Consider the following 21,853-nt stretch of genomic DNA (forward strand, 5'->3'; position numbering starts at 1 on the left):
GGGGTCCGCTGTCTGTACCTGCATGAAGATCCATCCCTCTTCATAGTTGAGGATCGCGTCAGGAGCCCTCGGTAGGCAGAGAGGGTCCTGGAAGAGGGGATCCTCCTTCCCGCACCGTCTCCGGACTGTGCAGAAGACGGCATCAACCCCTTACAAGAAGGGGGGAGGTCACCGCAGGTGACCACCGTCTTCCTCTCATCCCTCTCCAAGGAGAGGGGTGAGGAGGAGAAAAGGCGAGGACTGTCCACCAAGAAGTTACTCTGAAACACCCATAAGGGTGACAGGGGACGAAGTCCTGTCAGCGGGTCCGAGAGTGGGTAATGCGGCGAGTACCACACTGCTCTCTCGGTCGCTTAAATGTGGGAAAAAAAGAGTGAGAATCTGCACCCTGTTACCCGAAGATTTAAGTCTGAAAAAGAAAGGGGAAATGATTAAACACACAAAAACCCTGTTGGTCGTTAGATCCAGGTCCGCCACCTACAGACACTAAGCAAAAATTGAGTGGACTTGTGCCTGGAGGGTGTATACTGCCGGGGAGGAGTTATTTTTCCTTATTTGTATAGTGTCAGCCTAATAGCGACAGTAGCATTCACCCATGGTTACCTGTGTCCCCCAATGAAGCGATAAAGAAATTGAAGTTTTTCTTGATGTTTCTTATACAGTCCAGTATGAAAACAGCAATGCCAAAGCAGAAAATGGTTTAGGTTTATTACTTATGTTGACGAATTCTGAGGAACATAACTATTTCGTATTTTACTCTTAAATTCCTCCTCCCCTTCTCAGAGGCAGTGAAAAAAAAACAAGCTATTCTGCCATTGTTTTTTTATGGCATTTTTCTTTTTCTATATACCGTGGCATTACTTTTAATGGACCAGTAGTACTGAAGCATTAAAGTGAACCTATCACCAGGTTTGGCTGAAAAGATACGGCCATCACGTTTCAGGGTTGATATATAGCATTCTATGATGCTGTATATAAGCCCCCCAATATTATTATACTCACCTTCGGGGTGGTCCGTTGCCTCCCTTCTTGCGATGCCGCCCTCCTGCTTGCGTCGAGGGGATAACGCGTCTCCTAGGCACCACGATCCTGCATAGATGTACTTCTCTGTTGAGAGCAGAGCAAAGTACTGCAGTGCGCAGGTGCCGGGAAAGGTCACAGAGCTCCAGCACCTGCGCACTGCAATACTTTGCTCTGCTTTCAACAGGTTAGAGAAGTACACCTGCGCATGAGTGCTGTGCCGAGGAGACTGTGTGGATGACGAAGGGATGCGTCAACCACACGAAGCAAACAGGAGGCCGATATAGTAAGATATGAAGCGCAAGACCAACACCATAGACGCCATCGGACCGGACCGCCCGTAGTGGAGTCTAATAAGTTATTATTCTTCTCTTACAGGTCAGGTTGGGGGCAGATATACAGCTTTATAGAAGGCTGTAGATCAGCCCTGAAAGCCAGTGGCTGTATCTCTTAGCAGCCAAACCTGGTGACAGGTTCAATTTAAGAAAAAAATTTATGTATAAATGTGTGTCAGATTGATATCTAATATACAGATCTGTGGATCTCCACAGATGATCTTCTTGGACCATTCTTTGGATAATGATTTTCACTCCTTTGTCTGAAATCATGCATAGAGCACCTGGCTGTGGCCAGTTTATGGTGAAACGATGTTGTTTACATTTTCGGATGGTCCCAACACTGTTCACAGGCACCTTCAGCTGTTTAGAAATTCCCTGTGTCATTTCTCATTATTGCACATAACTTAATTCATGGACATAATAGTTTGATGTCCTTTCCTTGCATGTGTGGATTGGATGCTTCAGACATCTAGCGAGAATCTCATGTCAAAAGCACCTTTAAAAATTGAATTACTAGAACAATTAGTGACATGTTCAATACTCATTTCATATAATACATACATACAGATACATACATACACATACATACAATACAGACCAAAAGTTTGGACACACCTCATTTAAAGATTTTTCTTCATTTTCATGACTATGAAAATTGTACATTCACACTGAAGGCATCAAAACTATGAATTAACACACGTGGAATTATATACTTAACAAAAAAGTGTGAAACAACTGAAATTATGTCTTATATTCTAGGTTCTTCAAAGTAGCCACCTTTTGCTTTGATGACTGCTTTGCACACTCTTGGCATTCTCTTGATGAGCTTCAAGAGGTAGTCACCGGGAATGGTTTTCACTTCAAAGGTGTGCCCTGTCAGGTATAATAAGTGGGATTTTTTGCCTTATAAATGGTGTTGGAACCATCGGTTGTGTTGTGCAGAAGTCTGGTGGATACACAGCTGATAGTCCTAATGAATAGACTGTTAGAATTTGTTTTCTGGCAAGAAAAAAACAGCTAAGTAAAGAAAAACGAGTGGCCATCATTAATTTAAGAAATGAAGGTCAGTCAGTCTGAAAAATTGGGCAAACTTTGAAAGTGTAGCGCTTGATAGTTTTTGCCACTGCACTTGGGGACAAAGAAACTGGCTCACATGAGGACCTCCCCAGGAAAGGAAGACCAAGAGTCACCTCTGCTTCTGAGGATAAGTTTATCCTAGTCACCAGCCTCAAATCGCAGGTTAACAGCAGCTCAGATTAGAGACCAGGTCAATACCACACAGAGTTCTAGCAGCAGACACATCTCTACAACAACTGTTAAGAGGAGACTGTGTGCAGCAGGCCTTCACGGTAAAATAGCTGCTAGGAAACCACTGCTAAGGACAGGCAACAAGCAGAAGAGCCTTGTTTGGGCTAAAGAACACAAGGAATGGACATTAGACCAGTGGAAATCTGTGCTTTGGTCTGATGAGTGCAAATTTGAATTTTTTGGTTCCAAACACTGTGTCTTTGTGCGACGCAGAAAAGGTGAACGGATGGACTCTACATGACTGGTTCCCACCGTGAAGCATGGAGGAGGAGGTGTGATGGTGTGGGGGGTGCTTTGCTGGTGACACTGTTGGGGATTTATTCAAAATTGAAGGCATACTGAACCAGCATGGCTACCACAGCATCTTGCAGCGGCATGCTATTCCATCTGGTTTGCATTTAGTTGGACCATCATTTATTTTTCAAAAGGACAATGACCCCAAACACACCTCCAGGCTGTGTAAGGGCTATTTGACCAAGAAGGAGAGTGATGGGGTGCTACGGCCAGATGACCTGGCCTCCACAGTCACCAGACCTGAACCCAATCGAGATGGTTTGGGGTGAGCTGGACCGCAGAGTGAAGGCAAAAGGGCCAACAATTGCTAAGCATCTCTGGGAACTCCTTCAAGATTGTTGGAAGACCATTCCCGGTGACTACCTCTTGAAGCTCATCAAGAGAATGCCAAGAGTGTGCAAAGCAGTCATCAAAGCAAAAGGTGGCTACTTTGAAGAAGGCTACTTTGAGTAAATTTATTTCAGTTCTTCAATACAAAGAGTGAATATATATATATATATATATATATATATATATATATATATATATATATATATATATATATATATATATAGATATATATATATAGATGCATCACTCTTTGTAGTGAAGAACTGAAATAAATTTACTCTTTGATCTTCCAATTTTTGGAGATATATACTCATGATATAGTCATTAAATACAGAGTGATCTACAGTATTTCAAGTGTTTATTTCTGTTTATCTTGAGGTTTACGGCTTACAGCCAATGAAAACCCAAACGTCATTATCTCAGTAAATTAGAATTAACAAAAAACATCTGCAAAGGCTTCCTAAGCATTTACAAAGGTCCCTTAGTCTGTTTCAGTAGGCTCCACAATCATGGGGAAGACTGCTGACTTGACAGATGTGCAGAAGGCATTCATTGACACACTCCACATGGAGGGTCATGACTAGTGATGAGCGAATATACTCGTTACTCGCGATTTCCCGAGCACGCTCGGGTGTCCCCCGAGTATTTTTTAGTGCTCGGAAATTTAGTTTTTCTTGCCGCAGCTGAATGATTTACATCTGTTAACCAGCATAAGTACATGCAACCAGGCAACCCCCACATGTACTAATGCTGGCTAACAGATGTAAATCATTCAGATGCGGCAATAAAAACTAAAACTCCGAGCACGAAAAAATTCTCGGAGGTCACCCGAGCGTGCTCGGGAAATCGAGTAACGAGTATATTCGCTCATCACTAGTCATGACCAATAGACTCCGCCAGAAGTATCTTACCTGGGTGAAGGAGAAAAAGAACTGGACTGTTGCTCAGTGGTCCAAGGTGTTTTCAGATGAAAGTACATTTTGCATTTCATTTGAAAATCAATGTCCCGAAGGGGAAGAGTGGAGATGCACACAATCCAAGCTGCTTGAGGTCTAGTGTGAAGTTTCACAATCAATGATGGTTTGGGGAGCCATGTCATCTGCTGGTGTAGGTCCACTGTGTTATCAAGACCAAAGTCAGCGCAGTCGTCTATCAGGAAATTTTAGAGCACTTTATGCCTCCCTCTGCCAACAAGCTTTTTGGAGATGGAAATTTCATTCTCCAGCAGAACTTGTCCATAGTGCCAAAAGTACCAATACCTGGTTTAAAAACAACAGTATCACTGTGGTTGACTGGCCAGCAAACTCGCCTGACCTTAACACCATAGAGAATCTATGGGGTATTGTCAAGAGGAAGATGAGAGACACCAGACCCAACAATGCAGACGATCTGAAGGCGGCTATCAAAACAACCTGGGCTTCCATAACACCTCAGCAGTGCCACAGGCTAATCACCTCCATGCCACGCTGCATTGATGCAAAACCATGTATGCAAATATTGAGTGCATTTACTGAATATACATTTCAGTAGGCCATAATGTCGAATTTTAAAATAATTTTTCAAGCTGGTGTTATAAAGTATTCCAATTTACTGTGATAATGACTTTTTGAGGTTTCTTTGGCTGTAAGCCATAATCATCAACATTAACTTAAAAAAACACTTGAAATAGATCACCCTTGCTCATCTATGTTCAATATGTTTCCTAGAATATTATGAGTTTTGTCCAGCTTGCTAATATGTGATTTCTCTGCTTGCTGTAGCTCTGGGGTGCTGAGTTGCTCCCCCCCCATCGTTAGTTGGTGTGGGGGTTCTCGCATTCTCTGCGTGGATATTTTTGTATAGGGTTTTTTACTGACCGCACAGATCCCTTGCTATTTTCTGCTATCTAGCGTTAGCGGGCCTCATTTGCTTAACCTGTTTCATCTCTGCGTTTGTCTTTTCCTCTTAACTCACCGTTATTATTTGTGGGGGGCTGTTCTTTATCTTTGGGGTTATTTCTCTGAGGCAAGTGAGGTCTTACTTTATCTCTAGGGGTAGTCAGTTTCTCAGGCCGTGAAGAGACGTCTAGGATTTCAGGAAACGTTCCACGGCTACCTTTAGTGTGTTTGGTTAGGATCAGGTTTTGCGGTCAGTCCAGTTACCACATTCCCAGAGCTTGTCCTATTTTCTCTGACTTGGCTGGTTAGATTTGTGATCCTAAGCCACTGGGATCATAACAGTACAGCAGGCCCGAAAAGTGTTTAATGCATCGCAGAAGTGGGATAACAGAAGCCCTGAGTACAATTTTTTTATTTATTTTTTCCTCTCCCTTTGCTGCAGTCTGTCCAGCTTCTCTCATCCCCTTAATCTCTGGGTGGCTTTGAGTTCAGCTGCAGACATGGATATTCAGAGTCTGACTTCTAGTGTGGATCATCTTGCTGCAAGGGTGCAAAGCATTCAGGATTTTGTTGTTCACAGTCCTATGTCTGAGCCAAAAGTACCTATTCCTGAGTTGTTTTCTGGAGATAGATCTCGGTTTCTGAATTTTAAGAATAATTGTAAATTATTTCTTTCTTTGAGACCTCGTTCCTCTGGTGATTCCGCTCAGCAAGTTAGAATTGTTATCTCCCTGTTACGTGGCGACCCTCAAGATTGGGCCTTCTCCCTGGCGCCGGGAGATCCTGCATTGCTTAATGTGGATGCGTTTTTTCTGGCGCTTGGATTGTTTTATGAGGAACCTAATCTTGAGAACCAGGCAGAAAAGGCCTTGCTGGCTCTCTCTCAGGGCCAGGATGAAGCTGAGGTGTATTGTCAAAAATTTCGGAAATGGTCGGTGCTTACTCAATGGAATGAGTGTGCCCTGGCTGCAAATTTCAGAGAAGGTCTTTCTGAAGCCATTAAGAATGTTATGGTGGGGTTCCCCACGCCTGCAAGTCTGAATGACTCAATGGCTTTGGCCATTCAGATTGATCGGCGTTTGCGGGAGCGCAAATCTGCGCACCATCTGGCGGTGTTTTCTGAACAGAGACCTGAGTCTATGCAATGTGACCGAATTCAGACCAGAATTGAGCGGCAAAATCATAGACGTCAAAATGGGTTGTGCTTTTACTGTGGTGATTCAACTCATGTTATCTCAGCATGCTCTAAGCGCGTAAAAAAGATCGCTAAATCTGTCGCCGTTGGTACTATACAGCCTAAATTCATTTTGTCTGTTACTTTAATTTGTTCTTTGTCATCCTACTCAGTTATGGCTTTTGTGGATTCAGGTGCTGCCCTGAACCTGATGGATTTGTCGTTTGCCAGGCGCTGTGGTTTTGTCCTGGAGCCTTTGGAATTCCCTATTCCACTGAGGGGTATTGATGCTACACCATTGGCTGAGAATAAGCCTCAGTATTGGACTCAAGTGACCATGTGCATGACTCCTGTGCATCAGGAGGTGATTCGCTTTCTTGTGCTGCATAATCTGCATGATGTTGTCGTTTTGGGTCTGCCATGGCTGCAGGCCCATAATCCAGTTCTGGATTGGAAAGCTATGTCTATTTCAAGTTGGGGTTGCCAGGGGATTCATGGCGATGCTCCCTTGGTGTCAATTGCTTCCTCCACTCCTTCTGAGGTCCCTGAGTTTTTGTCGCACTACCAGGATGTATTTGATGAGCCCAGATCCGGTGCCCTGCCTCCTCACAGGGATTGTGATTGTGCTATAAATGTGATTCCTGGTAGTAAGTTCCCTAAGAGACGACTTTTTAATTTGTCTATACCAGAACATGCCGCAATGCGGAGTTATATAAAGGAGTCTTTAGAGAAGGGACATATTCGCCTGTCCTCCTCCCCTCTTGGTGCAGGATTCTTTTTTGTGGCCAAGAAGGATGGTTCTCTGAGACCTTGTATAGATTATCGTCTTCTAAATAAAATCACGGTCAAATTTCAGTATCCTTTGCCATTATTGTCTGATCTGTTTGCTCGGATTAAGGGGTCCAGTTGGTTCACCAAGATAGATCTTCGTGGTGCGTATAACCTTGTGCGTATTAAGCAGGGGGATGAATGGAAAACAGCATTTAATACGCCCGAGGGCCATTTTGAATACTTGGTGATGCCTTTTGGACTCTCTAATGCTCCTTCTGTGTTCCAGTCCTTCATGCATGACATCTTCCGAGAATATCTGGATAAATTTATGATTGTGTATCTGGATGACATTTTGGTCTTTTCTGAGGACTGGGAGTCCCATGTGAAGCAGGTCAGGATGGTATTTCAGGTCCTGCGTGCTAATGCCTTATTTGTGAAGGGCTCAAAATGTCTCTTCGGAGTACAGAAGGTTTCCTTTGTGGGTTTTATTTTTTCTCCTTCTACTATTGAGATGGACCCAGTCAAGGTCCAGGCTATTCATGACTGGACTCAGCCTACATCTGTTAAGAGTCTTCAGAAGTTCTTGGGTTTTGCTAATTTTTACCATCGCTTCATCGCTAATTTTTCTGGCGTGGTTAAGCCCTTGACGGATTTGACCAAGAAAGGTTCTGATGTGACTAATTGGTCTCCTGCGGCAGTGGAAGCCTTTCGGGAGCTGAAGCGCCGGTTTTCTTCAGCTCCAGTATTATGTCAGCCTGATATCTCTCTTCCTTTCCAGGTCGAGGTGGATGCTTCTGAGATTGGAGCAGGGGCTGTTTTGTCGCAGAGAAGCTCTCATGGCTCTGTGATGAAGCCTTGTGCCTTCTTTTCAAGAAAGTTTTCGCCTGCCGAGCGGAATTATGATGTTGGTAATCGGGAATTGTTGGCTATGAAGTGGGCATTTGAGGAGTGGCGACATTGGCTCGAGGGAGCTAGGCATCGTGTGGTGGTCTTGACTGATCACAAAAATCTGATTTATCTCGAGTCTGCTAAGCGTATGAATCCTAGACAGGCTCGTTGGTCGTTGTTTTTCTCCCGTTTCGATTTCGTGGTCTCGGACCTACCTGGTTCGAAGAACGTGAAGGCTGATGCCCTTTCTAGGAGTTTTGTGCCCGACTCTCCGGGAGTTTCAGAGCCGGCTGGTATCCTCAAAGAGGGAGTGATTTTGTCTGCCATTTCCCCAGATTTGCGACGAGTGCTGCAGAAATTTCAGGCTGAGAGACCTGACCGTTGCCCACCAGAGAGACTGTTTGTCCCAGATAGATGGACCAGCAGAGTTATTTCCGAGGTTCATTCTTCGGTGTTGGCAGGTCATCCTGGGATTTTTGGTACCAGAGATTTGGTGGCTAGGTCCTTCTGGTGGCCTTCCTTGTCGCGGGATGTGCGTTCCTTTGTGCAGTTCTGTGGGATTTGTGCTCGGGCTAAGCCTTGCTGTTCTCGTGCCAGCGGTTTGCTTTTGCCTTTGCCTGTCCCGAAGAGGCCTTGGACGCACATTTCCATGGATTTTATTTCAGATCTTCCAGTATCTCAGAGAATGTCTGTCATCTGGGTGGTGCGTGATCGTTTTTCCAAAATGGTCCATTTGGTGCCCTTGCCTAAGTTGCCTTCCTCCTCAGATTTGGTTCCTTTATTTTTTCAGAATGTGGTTCGCTTGCACGGCATCCCTGAAAATATTGTGTCTGACAGAGGATCCCAGCTTGTGTCCAGATTTTGGCGGATTTTTTGTGCTAAGATGGGCATTGATTTGTCTTTTTCGTCGGCCTTCCATCCTCAGACGAATGGCCAAACCGAGCGAACTAATCAGACCTTGGAAACTTATTTAAGATGTTTTGTTTCTGCTGATCAGGATGATTGGGTGACTTTTTTGCCATTGGCCGAGTTTGCCCTTAATAATCGGGCTAGTTCTGCTACTTTGGTTTCGCCTTTTTTCTGCAATTCTGGTTTTCATCCTCGTTTTTCCTCGGGTCAGGTTGAGCCTTCTGACTGTCCGGGGGTGGATTCTGTGGTGGATAGGTTGCAGCAGATTTGGAACCATGTGGTGGACAATTTGAATTTGTCACAGGAGAAGGCTCAGCGCTTTGCCAACCGCCGTCGCGGTGTTGGTCCCCGACTTCGCGTTGGGGATTTGGTATGGCTCTCTTCTCGGTATGTTCCTATGAAGGTTTCCTCTCCTAAATTCAAGCCTCGCTTCATCGGTCCTTATAAGATTTTGGAAATCCTTAACCCGGTGTCTTTTCGTTTGGACCTTCCAGCATCGTTTGCCATTCATAATGTGTTCCATAGGTCTTTGTTGCGGAGGTATGTGGTGCCTGTGGTTCCTTCTGTTGAGCCTCCTGCTCCGGTGCTGGTTGAGGGCGAATTGGAGTACGTGGTGGAGAAGATCTTGGATTCTCGTATTTCCAGACGGAGGCTTCAGTATTTAGTTAAGTGGAAGGGCTATGGTCAGGAGGATAATTCCTGGGTTGTCGCCTCTGATGTTCATGCGGCCGATTTGGTTCGTGCCTTCCATGCGGCTCATCCTGATCGCCCTGGGGGTCTTGATGAGGGTTCGGTGACCCCTCCCCTCAAGGGGGGGGGGGGGTACTGTTGTGAACTCTATTTCTGGGCTCCCTCTTGTGGTCACAAGTGGTACTGTGTGAGTGCTGTCTTTCTGCAGGTTTGTGACTGGCATCAGCTGTCTCGTTATCTGTGGGCTGGTTTTCTATGTAAGCTCACTTGGACTCTCAGTCTATGCCTGCTGTCGTTGTATTCAGTGCTATTCTGATTGCTCCTGTCTACATCCGTAATCAGTCTCTCCATGAGAAGCTAAGTTCTGTTTGATTATTCTTGCTCATCTATGTTCAATATGTTTCCTAGAATATTATGAGTTTTGTCCAGCTTGCTAATATGTGATTTCTCTGCTTGCTGTAGCTCTGGGGTGCTGAGTTGCTCCCCCCACATCGTTAGTTGGTGTGGGGGTTCTCGCATTCTCTGCGTGGATATTTTTGTATAGGGTTTTTTACTGACCGCACAGATCCCTTGCTATTTTCTGCTATCTAGCGTTAGCGGGCCTCATTTGCTTAACCTGTTTCATCTCTGCGTTTGTCTTTTCCTCTTAACTCACCGTTATTATTTGTGGGGGGCTGTTCTTTATCTTTGGGGTTATTTCTCTGAGGCAAGTGAGGTCTTACTTTATCTCTAGGGGTAGTCAGTTTCTCAGGCCGTGAAGAGACGTCTAGGATTTCAGGAAACGTTCCACGGCTACCTTTAGTGTGTTTGGTTAGGATCAGGTTTTGCGGTCAGTCCAGTTACCACATCCCCAGAGCTTGTCCTATTTTCTCTGACTTAGCTGGTTAGATTTGTGATCCTAAGCCACTGGGATCATAACAGACCAAGCTAAAATTTCAGTGAGAGCTGCTGGTAGGACTGCTAGAGAGGAAAATCAGAATCCCCACTTAACTGCAAAAGACCTTCAGAAAGATTTAGCAGACTCTGAACAGTAGAACAATGTACCACAACTCCAGAGACATGCACAAAGGCGGCCTTCATGGACGAGTCATCAGAAGAAAACCTCTCCTTCATCCTTACTATAAAATTTAGAGTCAGAGGTATGCAAAAGAACATCTAAACAAGGATGATGCCATTTGGAAACAAGTCCTGTGGTCCAATTAAGCTCAAATAGAACTCTTTGGCCACAATGATCAAAAGGTATGTGTGGAGAAAAAAAAAATTACAAAGGTACAATTTCAGGAAAAGAACATTCCGCCAATCATTAAGCATGGAGGTGGATCAATCATGCTTTGGAGTTGTGTTGCAGCCAATGGCACGGGGAACATTTCATGGGTAGAGGAAAGAATGGATTCAATGACATTTCAACAAACACTATGAGAGACTATCTAAAACTAAAAACAAACAAACAAAAAAAGCCCAATAACTGAAAATCACTTTTTATGATTTTTAAATAAATAATTAATTAAATTATATGAAATAAGTATCTGATCACCTACCAACCAGCCAGAATTCTGGTCCTCACAGACCTGTTAGTTTTTCTTTAAGAAGCCCTCCTATTCTGCACTCATAACCTGTATTAATTGCACCAGCTAGAACTTGTTACCTGTATAAAAGACACCTGTCAACACACTCACACTCCACCCTCTCCACCATGGCCAAGACCAAAGAGCTACTAAATTACAACAGCTACAGAATAGTAGACCTGCAAAAAGACTGGGATGGCCTACAGGACAATAGGCAAGCTTGGTGAGAAGGAAATAACCGCTGGCACAATTATTAGAAAATGGAAGACACACAAGCTGACTGTCAATCTTCCGCAGTCTGGGGCTCCATGCAAAATGCAGGAAGATTCCGAGAAAGGTCAGGAATCAGCACAGAACTACACGGGAGGACCTGATAAAGTACTTCAAGAGAGCTGGGACCATAGTCGCAAACATTTGTTAGTGACACTACACCGTCATGGATTAAAATTCTGCAGGGCACACAAGGTTCCCCTGCTCACGCCAGAGAGTGTCCAGGCCTGTAAAGTTCGCCAATGACCATCTTGATGATCCAGAAAATACCTGGGAAAAGGTTATATGGCCAGATGAGACCAAAATAGAACTTTTTGGTATCAACTCTACTCGAATGGTTTGGATGAAGAAATAAAGAGTGCAACCCCAAGAACACCATCCCAACCATGAAGCATGGTGGAAGAAACCTCATATTTTGGGAGTGCTTATCGGCAAAGGGAACAGGTCGACCATCATACTTAAGGAAGGATAGATAAGATCATGTATCACAAGATTTTGACCAACAACCTGTAAGAACATTAAAGATGCTTGAGGTCTAGTATGAAGTTTCCAGTAGTTTGTAGTAATTGATGCAAAAGGAGCCCCGACCAAGTGTTGAGTGCATTTACTCAGCATACATTTCAGTCGGCCAACATTTCGGATTTTAAAATAATTTTTCAAGCTGGTATTCTAAAGTATTTTAATTTACTGAGATAATGATTTGGGCTTACATTGGCTGTAAGACATAATCATGAACATTAACAAAAATAAACACTTGGAATAAATCACTCTTTGTAATGACTCTATATAATATGAGTTTCACCTTTTGTATTCAAGAACTGAAAAAAAATTTACTTTTTGATGATATTCTAATTTTGTGAGAAGCACCTGAATCATTTTAATCAGTATAATAACGGCAACATGGCACTGCCTGTAGTTTACTTCGCTAAATCTTGTGTATGGACTTCACCTGGCTGGAGCAATCAAAGGGTCAAAAAGGGAAAGGACTTTTTTTTTCTCCTCCGATTACTTAGTGAGTCAGCCAGTATACTGTACCACCCCAATGACTCTAGGTAAACATTTTTTACTTTATAACTGAAGCTAAATTATATGTGTAGAGTTTTGCGGTTACCATCAGTAGTTATCAATTAATTGCCTGCAGGTGCCTGGGATTACCCCAATAGGCAATTTTCTGATGCTAGGATCCCTTTAGTTAATATAACTGAAGAAATAATGGCCGCACTCACCGATCTCTTTGCAGGTAACTTTATTTAGAAGTCCATCTTCACGGCACGGGGGTGTGTATTTACAGGAAAAGTGAGAGCCAAACGACGGCCGTTTCGCACCGACCAGGTGCTTCTACCGACCAGGTGCTTCTACCTACTTTCTGTACACTATTCCCAGAATAGTGTACAGAAAGTGGGAGATGGTACAGAGCAGTTATGCCTAGAATTTCAGAACTTTAACTGTTCAACTCAGGCAGAAAAGCAATAAATTAATGTAGACAGTCTTTGTTTCCTGTCCAAAATATCATAAAAAAACAAAAAAAAAAAACCAAACCCTGTACTTGCCATGGCAATGGACTAATTGCAACTTTGAGGCACAAATGCCTTGTTTATTACTTTGCCATAAACCAATCAAAATTATATAGAACCAGGTATCAGATTTAAATGGATACAAAGCATGCTTTAAAAAAAAAAAAAAAAAAAAGCATCCGTGGAGTAAAGAAAGATATCTATTTTCAATAAACGGTCAATACCAAGAAATCTCTGCCGGGTGCCAGTGATATGGATATCTTTTATAGGTAGCTGATGCCTTGTGCAGTCCAGAGCAGTGGCAAATGATGTGTAATTTTCCTTGAATTGAGTTGTGGTGGCAGTAGAGGGAGCCAAACATTCAGCCTGCAAAAAAGATTAGGAAAAAAAAGGAATCACAGAGATTGTTATGAACTCTTTCATCTTTATAACCAGTCTTACAGGTCCTAAAAAAAAGTTAGTAGGGTGTCCTACTTAAGAAGATTTTTTGAACATTCTTGTTTTGGACAAACATTTTTGGAGGACAAGTTTTTAGGTGCGGATTTTGAGGCGTGTTGTGCATCAAGAAGTAACATGTTGGAAAATTGTGGGAAAAAACAACACCAGGTGCAATACACAAGTGTTTACCTATTAAAATTGCAAAAGTATTAGCTAAATCGTTTTCTAAGTGGATTTAGGAGCAGAATCCACTCCAAAATCCACATAAAACTGAACATTGAGGATTTGTTAAGTTTTAAGTGCAGAATCGGTAGATATGAGAAAAATAGTACAATACAAGTGGGAGAGGTATTCCAAATATCTCAGATTGTAACCTTGCGAGCAGGGTCCTCACTTGGTATCCAAGTTGTGTGTTATTCTGTAATATCTTTATTTTCTGTACAATACTCTAAAATGTAAAGTGCTGAGGAATACGTTGGGGCTATTGAAATGAAAAAACATTATCATCCACATGTAGAGGAAAAACTGCAGAATTCAAGATATGCCAAGAATGTGTTCATTTGGTTGCAGAAAGATTTCAAAACATTCACTATAGATTTTATCCTTTACCACAGATATACTACAATAAAAGTCAATTACATATGGGTTAAGTCTACTGGGTCAGGAGGACAACCTTAATAGTGCCAAGATCAAGAGTGGTGGGGGAGAGAGAGACTGAAAAAAGTAGAGAGTTGTACCTGAGCATGCAAACAACTTTTCAACCCTCCACTCCCACAGTACACACATTTTTTACTAATTGAGCCCCCCCCTTAGCGAGTCAGCAGCAGTTAGTCAAAATATAAAAATTTGCACTTCTATAATATACAACCCCTGGCAAACATTATGGAATCACCGGCCTTGGAGGATGTTCATTCAGTTGTTTAATTTTATAGAAAAAAAAAAGCAGATCACAGACATAATTATTTTTTTTCCCTATGCTTGGTTAAAAAAAAGTAACCATTACTGACTACCACATTTTTTGTTCTTGATTTCGTTTAGTGTTTCATAAAGCCAGAAAATTACCATTTGAAATGAAATTTACTTTTTTGCCTTGTCTATGATCTGCTTTTTTTCTACAAAAAATTAAACAACTGAATGAACATTCGTGAACATGATTCCATAGTTTTTGCCAGGGGTTGTACAACATGGTGAAGAAAAAATGTGATGTCATTTTAGCCTGTATCAAAATTAATGGCAGTGCTATATATATATATATATATATATATATATATATATATATATATATATATATATATATATATATATATATATATATGTGATTATACTGTTCATTTAATTAATACACTCATTGCAGGAGATGCTCTTCACAGTAATTCACATTAGCGGTGTGATAATACAGGCAACAGCAATGGTTTAGGGACTGAACCTTAATAGGGCTAAATGGGGTTAGAATGTAGAATCTGTACTCTATCAGAAACAGGTCATATTCCATTTTATAGGACCCACGCACAAAGCCAGTAACTGGATCACCTGAGTGCAGTAGGGTTTCTCTATGCCCAATATTAAATCGGGCAGGAGAGGTTAAGCAGTGGTATGCTGAGTAGATGCAATTACAATTCGCTATTGTAAGGGCCCGCACGCACATTAGACTAACCTCACCAGACTTGGCCAACACTTATTCCCCACGCTTGGCCCTAATAAGAAAAAAAAAAAAATGTTACGCTCCACACCTGTGCTGGCACTCACTTTCCTTGGGACTCCCATGCTGCAGGTTGTGACACATGATCTCGGCGCCCAGTCAATGCTGGCATCACTGTTCCCACCTCATGTCAAATTGAACAAAAAAAAAAAAGAAGCGAGAGACCAGCGATAGCCTGGGCTGCTTCTTCATGTTCGATTGGTCTGAAGGCGGCGACACCGATGCCGGGTTCACATGTCACAACAGCAGCACGATAGCCCTGGAAACGAGAGAGTGCTGACACCGCTGGAATGGCGCCAGCAGGGGAGCTTTTTTTATTTTATTGGGGCCTAACATTTTGCTCCAGAAGGGGTTTTACAAGTAATGGATAACCTGTTTAAGTGTGTGTTTGGGGGCATGTCCATTATCTCGATAGAGGATAAGGATCTGAAAGGTCCAATTTCAAATTGCTGATAACTTTTGCTCTTAACCCCTTAAGGTCCAATGACGGACAGAGTCCGTCATTGGAGGTCTTTCCAGTTTGGTGCGGTTTCCGGCTAGAAGACCGCAGCTCTTCCGACTCATGACAGCTGATTTGACCAGCTGACATGTGCCCGGAACAGCCACGGGTGGAATCACGATTCACCCACGGCTGGTAACATGTTAACTGCCGCTGTCAAACTGACAGCAGCATTTAACATGCATGCAGAGTAAGCGTGTCATTACCTCCTCCCATCGGCGCCCTTGTCACATGACCGTGGGTCGCCAATGGTTTGGCATGACAACCCAGGGTCAGCAGGAGACTCCAGGGGTTGCCATAGCCAGATAGCTATGAGCGCTGCCCAGTGGTTGGCGCTCATAGCAAGTGATCATCGCCTCCATGTAGCAGAGTCAATCGGGTTATGGCAGCTTCTAAAATAAATAAAAAGTTTAAATCACCCCCCTATCACCCCATTCAAAATAAAATAATAATTACAAAAAAAATCAAATATACATATATTTGGTATCGCTGCATTCAGAATCGCCCGCTCTATCAATATAAAAAAAATTAATCCAATCAGTAAACGGCGTAGCAAGAAAAAAAAAAAAAAAAATCGAAACGCGAGAATTATGTTTTTTTGGTTGCTGCAACATTGCAATAAAACGCCATAACAGTCGATCAAAAGATCATATACGCACCAAAGTGTTATCAATGAAAACGTCAGATTGGTGCACAAAAAAAATAAGCCCTCACCTGGCCCCAGATCCTGAAAAATAGAGACGCTATGGGTCTCAGAATTTTTTTTTTTTTTTTTTTACAAACTTTGGAATTTTTTTTTTTCACCACTTAAAGAACCTAGACATGTTTGGTGTCTGAACTCATAATGACCTGGAGAATCAGAATGGCAGGTCAGTTTTAGCATTTAGTGACATGGTAAAAAAATCCCATAAAAAACAATTGTGGAATTGCACTTTTTTTGCAATTTCACCGCATTTGGAATTTTTTCCCCGTCTTCCACTACATGATATGGTAAAATCAATGGTGCCACTCAATAATACAACTCCTCCCGCAAAAAAAAAAAAGCCCTCACATGGCCATGTTGATGGAAAAATAAAAAAGTTGTGGCCGTGGGAAGAAGTGGAGCAAAAAATAAAAAAAGCAAGAACGAAAATACCTCTGGTCCTTAAGGGGTTAATAAAACAAGCTGCTGCTAGGGCAATCTGGCAGTGGCTTTCATGAAGAATACATGAGCTCTTCTATGTTTGGAGGAGACTGAATCAACAGTCACGTACTGTGTATGGGGTGCTTAAGTCTATATGGGCATCCCAACGCTTTAATTCAAGTTAAATGTCTGTAAAAAAACATTCAAAATACAAGAGCAAAAAAACCCATACCTGCTTCTCAAGCAAATCATCTAGTTGCTCTTCCCTTCTGGCCAGTAACTGTTCCCGTTTCAGCTGTTGCACTTTCTCCTGCAGTTGTGTCTTCTCAGCATGTACAAGCAGCAGGCTGCGTTCGGCTTTCTCTTCTAGACGTTTAATATTTTTCTGCATCTGAAACATTAGAGGCAAGATGTTAAACGTCAAAAAATAGCATTAATAGATATCAAAATTCGCAAGTAAAATTATTATCATGCCTCTATCCACATTCTTTTGAATATACATTTTTGAGCGTTAAAAGAAGCTCTGATGTCCTGTCAAATTTAAGATGGTCTCTTGCTGCCGTTGCTCCTGCTGTGACTGCAACTGGACCAAGTGTTTCAGCAGTTCCTCCATTTTCTCCGGCTGGCTTACAACAGACTTGACCCAGGACATTCAATAACAGACTTTTCGTCCCCGCTGGGAACGCTGCCTGCACGTCTACCACCAATTGTAGGGATTTCACTCACTCAGGTGCGACGGCTGACACTCAGGAGGCACGTTCCTTTAAAGTTCACAGGGTTTATTACGTCATAAACCACATGGAAAAATAACAGCAAACAAATAGCCTTTAGTTCAGGAAAAGAAAAACAAAGTGTCCAGTCCACCAGGCTCAGTCCTGTAGGCTTAACACACTCAGGAGGGTTTCACCTCCACACATATCTCCTGTGTTAAGCATTAGCCTGTCTAATATAGAGCTAACCACACCCAGTAACCCATCACATGATTAGCCATGTGGTCTGATATCACCACAGGTCCTGGAACACACATACAGGTCCTTCTCAAAAAATTAGCATATAGTGTAAAATTTCATTATTTACCATAATGTAATGATTACAATTAAACTTTCATATATTATAGATTCATTATCCACCAACTGAAATTTGTCAGGTCTTTTATTGTTTTAATACTGATGATTTTGGCATACAACTCCTGATAACCCAAAAAACCTGTCTCAATAAATTAGCATATTTCACCCGTCCAATCAAATAAAAGTGTTTTTTAATAACAAACAAAAAAACCATCAAATAATAATGTTGAGTTATGCACTCAATACTTGGTCGGGAATCCTTTGGCAGAAATGACTGCTTCAATGCGGCGTGGCATGGAGGCAATCAGCCTGTGACACTGCTGAGATGTTATGGAGGCCCAGGATGCTTCAATAGCGGCCTTAAGCTCATCCAGAGTGTTGGGTCTTGCGTCTCTCAACTTTCTCTTCACAATATCCCACAGATTCTCTATGGGGTTCAGGTCAGGAGAGTTGGCAGGCCAATTGAGCACAGTAATACCATGGTCAGTAAACCATTTACCAGTGGTTTTGGCACTGTGAGCAGGTGCCAGGTCGTGCTGAAAAATGAAATCTTCATCTCCATAAAGCATTTCAGCCGATGGAAGCATGAAGTGCTCCAAAATCTCCTGATAGCTAGCTGCATTGACCCTGCCCTTGATGAAACACAGTGGACCAACACCAGCAGCTGACATGGCACCCCACACCATCACTGACTGTGGGTACTTGGCACTGGACTTCAGGCATTTTGGCATTTCCTTCTCCCCAGTCTTCCTCCAGACTCTGGCACCTTGATTTCCAAATGACATGCAAAATTTGCTTTCATCAGAAAAAAGTACTTGGGACCACTTAGCAACAGTCCAGTGCTGCTTCTCTGTAGCCCAGGTCAGGCGCTTCTGCCGCTGTTTATGGTTCAAAAGTGGCTTTACCTGGGGAATGCGGCACCTGTAGCCCATTTCCTGCACACGCCTGTGCACGGTGGCTCTGGATGTTTCCACACCAGACTCAGTCCACTGCTTCCTCAGGTTCCCCAAGGTCTGGAATCGGTCCTTCTCCACAATCTTCCTCAGGGTCCGGTCACCTCTTCTCGTTGTACAGCGTTTTCTGCCACATTGTTTCCTTCCAACAGACTTACCATTGAGGTGCCTTGATACAGCACTCTGGGAACAGCCTATTTGTTGAGAAATTTCTTTCTGGGTCTTACCCTCTTGCTTGAGGGTGTCAATGATGGCCTTCTTGACATCTGTCAGGTCGCTAGTCTTACCCATGATGGGGGTTTTGAGTAATGAACCAGGCAGGGAGTTTTTAAAAGCCTCAGGTATCTTTAGCATGTGTTTAGAGTTAATTAGTTGATTCAGAAGATTAGGGTAATAGGTCGTTTAGAGAACCTTTTCTTGATATGCTAATTTATTGAGACAGGTTTTTTGGGTTATCAGGAGTTGTATGCCAAAATCATCAGTATTAAAACAATAAAAGACCTGACAAATTTCAGTTGGTGGATAATGAATCTATAATATATGAAAGTTTAATTGTAATCATTACATTATGGTAAATAATGAAATTTTACACTATATGCTAATTTTTTGAGAAGGACCTGTATATGCATGGTCTAACCTCTCTAACTCACCTCTTCCTCTCTCGGACCACAACCTTCTCACATTCTCATCTCTCTCCACTCCATGTCTAGAGTCCCCACCCCACAAACTTTCACACCCTCGCAGAAATCTTAAACATCTTGACCTACATTCATTCTCTGAATCCCTCCTCCCTCTCACAGACATAAGTTCCATACACAATGCGGATGACGCTGCCGCTCTATATAACACCACAATAGCTGTAGCTTTGGAATCTGCTGCCCCACTTACACATACCAAAGCTTGCAAAATCAACAGACAGCCCTGGCACACCAGCCTGACTAAAGAACTGAGGCGAGCTTCCAGGGCTGCTGAGCGCAGATGGAAAAGATCCCACTCCAACGACCACTTAATCGCATTCAAACAGTCCCTCATTACTTTCAAGACCGCACTCGCCACAGCTAAACAAACCTACTTCTCATCTCTCATATCCTCCCTGTCTCACAACCCTAAACAGTTATTCAACACCTTCAATTCTCTCCTCCGTCCCCCAGCACCTCCTCACTTATCTCTGCTGAAGACTTTGCCTCATTCTTCAAGCAGAAGATTGATAACATCAGAGACAGTTTTGGTCAACAAGCCCCAGAGCCCTTCCTCCCAGCTTCCCTACCCTCCACCTCCAAAACCAACTACTCCTCCATTACAGAAGATCAACTCGCCACTCTACACTCAAGATCGCATCTCACCACCTGTGCACTTGACCCGCTCCCATCCCACCTCATCCCAAACCTCACCACAATCTTCATCCCAACCCTAACCCATCTCTTCAACCTATCACTAACAACTGGTGTTTTCCCCTCAAGCTTTAAACATGCCTCCATCACACCTATCCTCAAAAAGCCCTCTCTTGACCCATCCTCTGTATCTAGCTATCGCCCTATATCACTTCTCCCCTATGCCTCCAAACTACTGGAACAACACGTCTACCTTGAACTGTCCTCCCATCTCTCTTCTTGCTCCCTCTTTGACCGCTTACAATCTGGCTTCCGGTCACACCATTCCACTGAAACTGCGCTAACTAAGGTCACCAACGACCTCTTAACCGCCAAGAGCAAGCGACACTACTCTGTTCTCCTCCTCCTCGACCTGTCGGCTGCCTTTGACACAGTGGACCATTCCCTATTATTACAGACCCTCTCATCCCTTGGCATCACAGACTTGGCCCTATCCTGGATCTCCTCATACCTAACAGACCGGACATTCAGCGTCTCCCACTCACACACCACCTCCTCATCTCGCCCCCTCTCTGTCGGAGTCCCACAAGGTTCAGTCCTTGGGCCCCTGCTCTTCTCCATTTACACCTTTGGCCTGGGACAGCTCATAGAATCTCATGGCTTTCAGTATCACCTCTATGCTGATGACACACAGATCTACATCTCTGGACCAGATATCACCTCCCTACTAACCAGAATCCCTCAATGTCTGTCCACTATTTCATCCTTCTCCGCTAAATTTCTCAAACTTAACATGGACAAAACAGAATTCATCATCTTTCCCCCATCTCACGTGACCCCCCCAACGAACCTATCCATTACAGTAAATGGCTGCCCACTCTCCCCAGTCCCACAAGCTCGCTGCCTCGGGGTTATCCTTGACGCTGATCTCTCCTTCAAACCACATATCCAAGCCCTTTCCACTTCCTGCCGACTTCAACTCAAAAATATTGCACGAATCCATTCATTCCTCAACCAAGAATCTGCAAAAACCCTAGTCCATGCCCTCATCATCTCTCGCCTTGACTACTGCAACCTCCTGCTCTGTGGCCTCCCCTCAAACACTCTCGCACCCCTCCAATCTATTCTAAACTCTGCTGCCCGACTAATCCACCTGTCCCCCCGCTATTCTCCGGCCTCTCCCCTCTGTCAATCCCTTCACTGGCTCCCCATTGCCCAGAGACTCCAGTACAAAACCCTAACCATGACGTACAAAGCCATCCACAACCTGTCTCCTCCTTACATCTGTGACCTCATCTCCCGGTACTTTCCTACACGCAACCTCCGATCCTCAAAAGATCTCCTTCTCTACTCCCCTCTTATCTCCTCTTCCCACAATCGTATACAAGATTTCTCTCGCGTATCACCCCTACTCTGGAACCCTCTACCACAACACATCAGACTCTCGCCCACCATCAAAACCTTCAAAAAGAATCTGAAGACCCACCTCTTCCGACAAGCCTACAACCTGCAGTAACCACCGATCGACCAAACCGCTGCATGACCAGCTCTACCCTCACCTACTGTATCCTCACCCATCCCTTGTAGATTGTGAGCCTTCGCGGGCAGGGTCCTCTCTCCTACTGTACCTATTATGACTTGTATTGTTCAAGATTATTGTACTTGTTTTTATTATGTATACCCCTCCTCACTTGTAAAGCGCCATGGAATAAATGGCGCTATAACAATAAATAATAATAATAATAATAATAATAATGGTTATATACAACAAAGAAATACTCCAGACTACATTACA

At 43.3% G+C, this 21,853-nt stretch overlaps 1 protein-coding gene across 2 annotated transcripts in view; it reads right to left on the bottom strand.

Annotated features, from left to right (window-relative positions):
- HAUS8 (HAUS augmin like complex subunit 8) overlaps positions 1–21,853 on the bottom strand; it is a 181,877-nt gene that overhangs the window by 28,101 nt on the left and 131,923 nt on the right. For both annotated transcript variants that reach the window (XM_077253241.1, XM_077253251.1), the window contains exons 8-9: positions 16,940–17,098; positions 13,173–13,314 (exon numbers count right to left, since the gene is read on the bottom strand). In XM_077253241.1, coding sequence (XP_077109356.1) covers positions 13,173–13,314; positions 16,940–17,098 — 301 coding nt within the window. The remainder of the gene's footprint in view (positions 1–13,172; positions 13,315–16,939; positions 17,099–21,853) is intronic.

This window comes from Ranitomeya variabilis, chromosome 1 (assembly GCF_051348905.1).
Source record: "Ranitomeya variabilis isolate aRanVar5 chromosome 1, aRanVar5.hap1, whole genome shotgun sequence".
In the NCBI taxonomy this organism is placed as follows: domain Eukaryota; kingdom Metazoa; phylum Chordata; class Amphibia; order Anura; family Dendrobatidae; genus Ranitomeya; species Ranitomeya variabilis.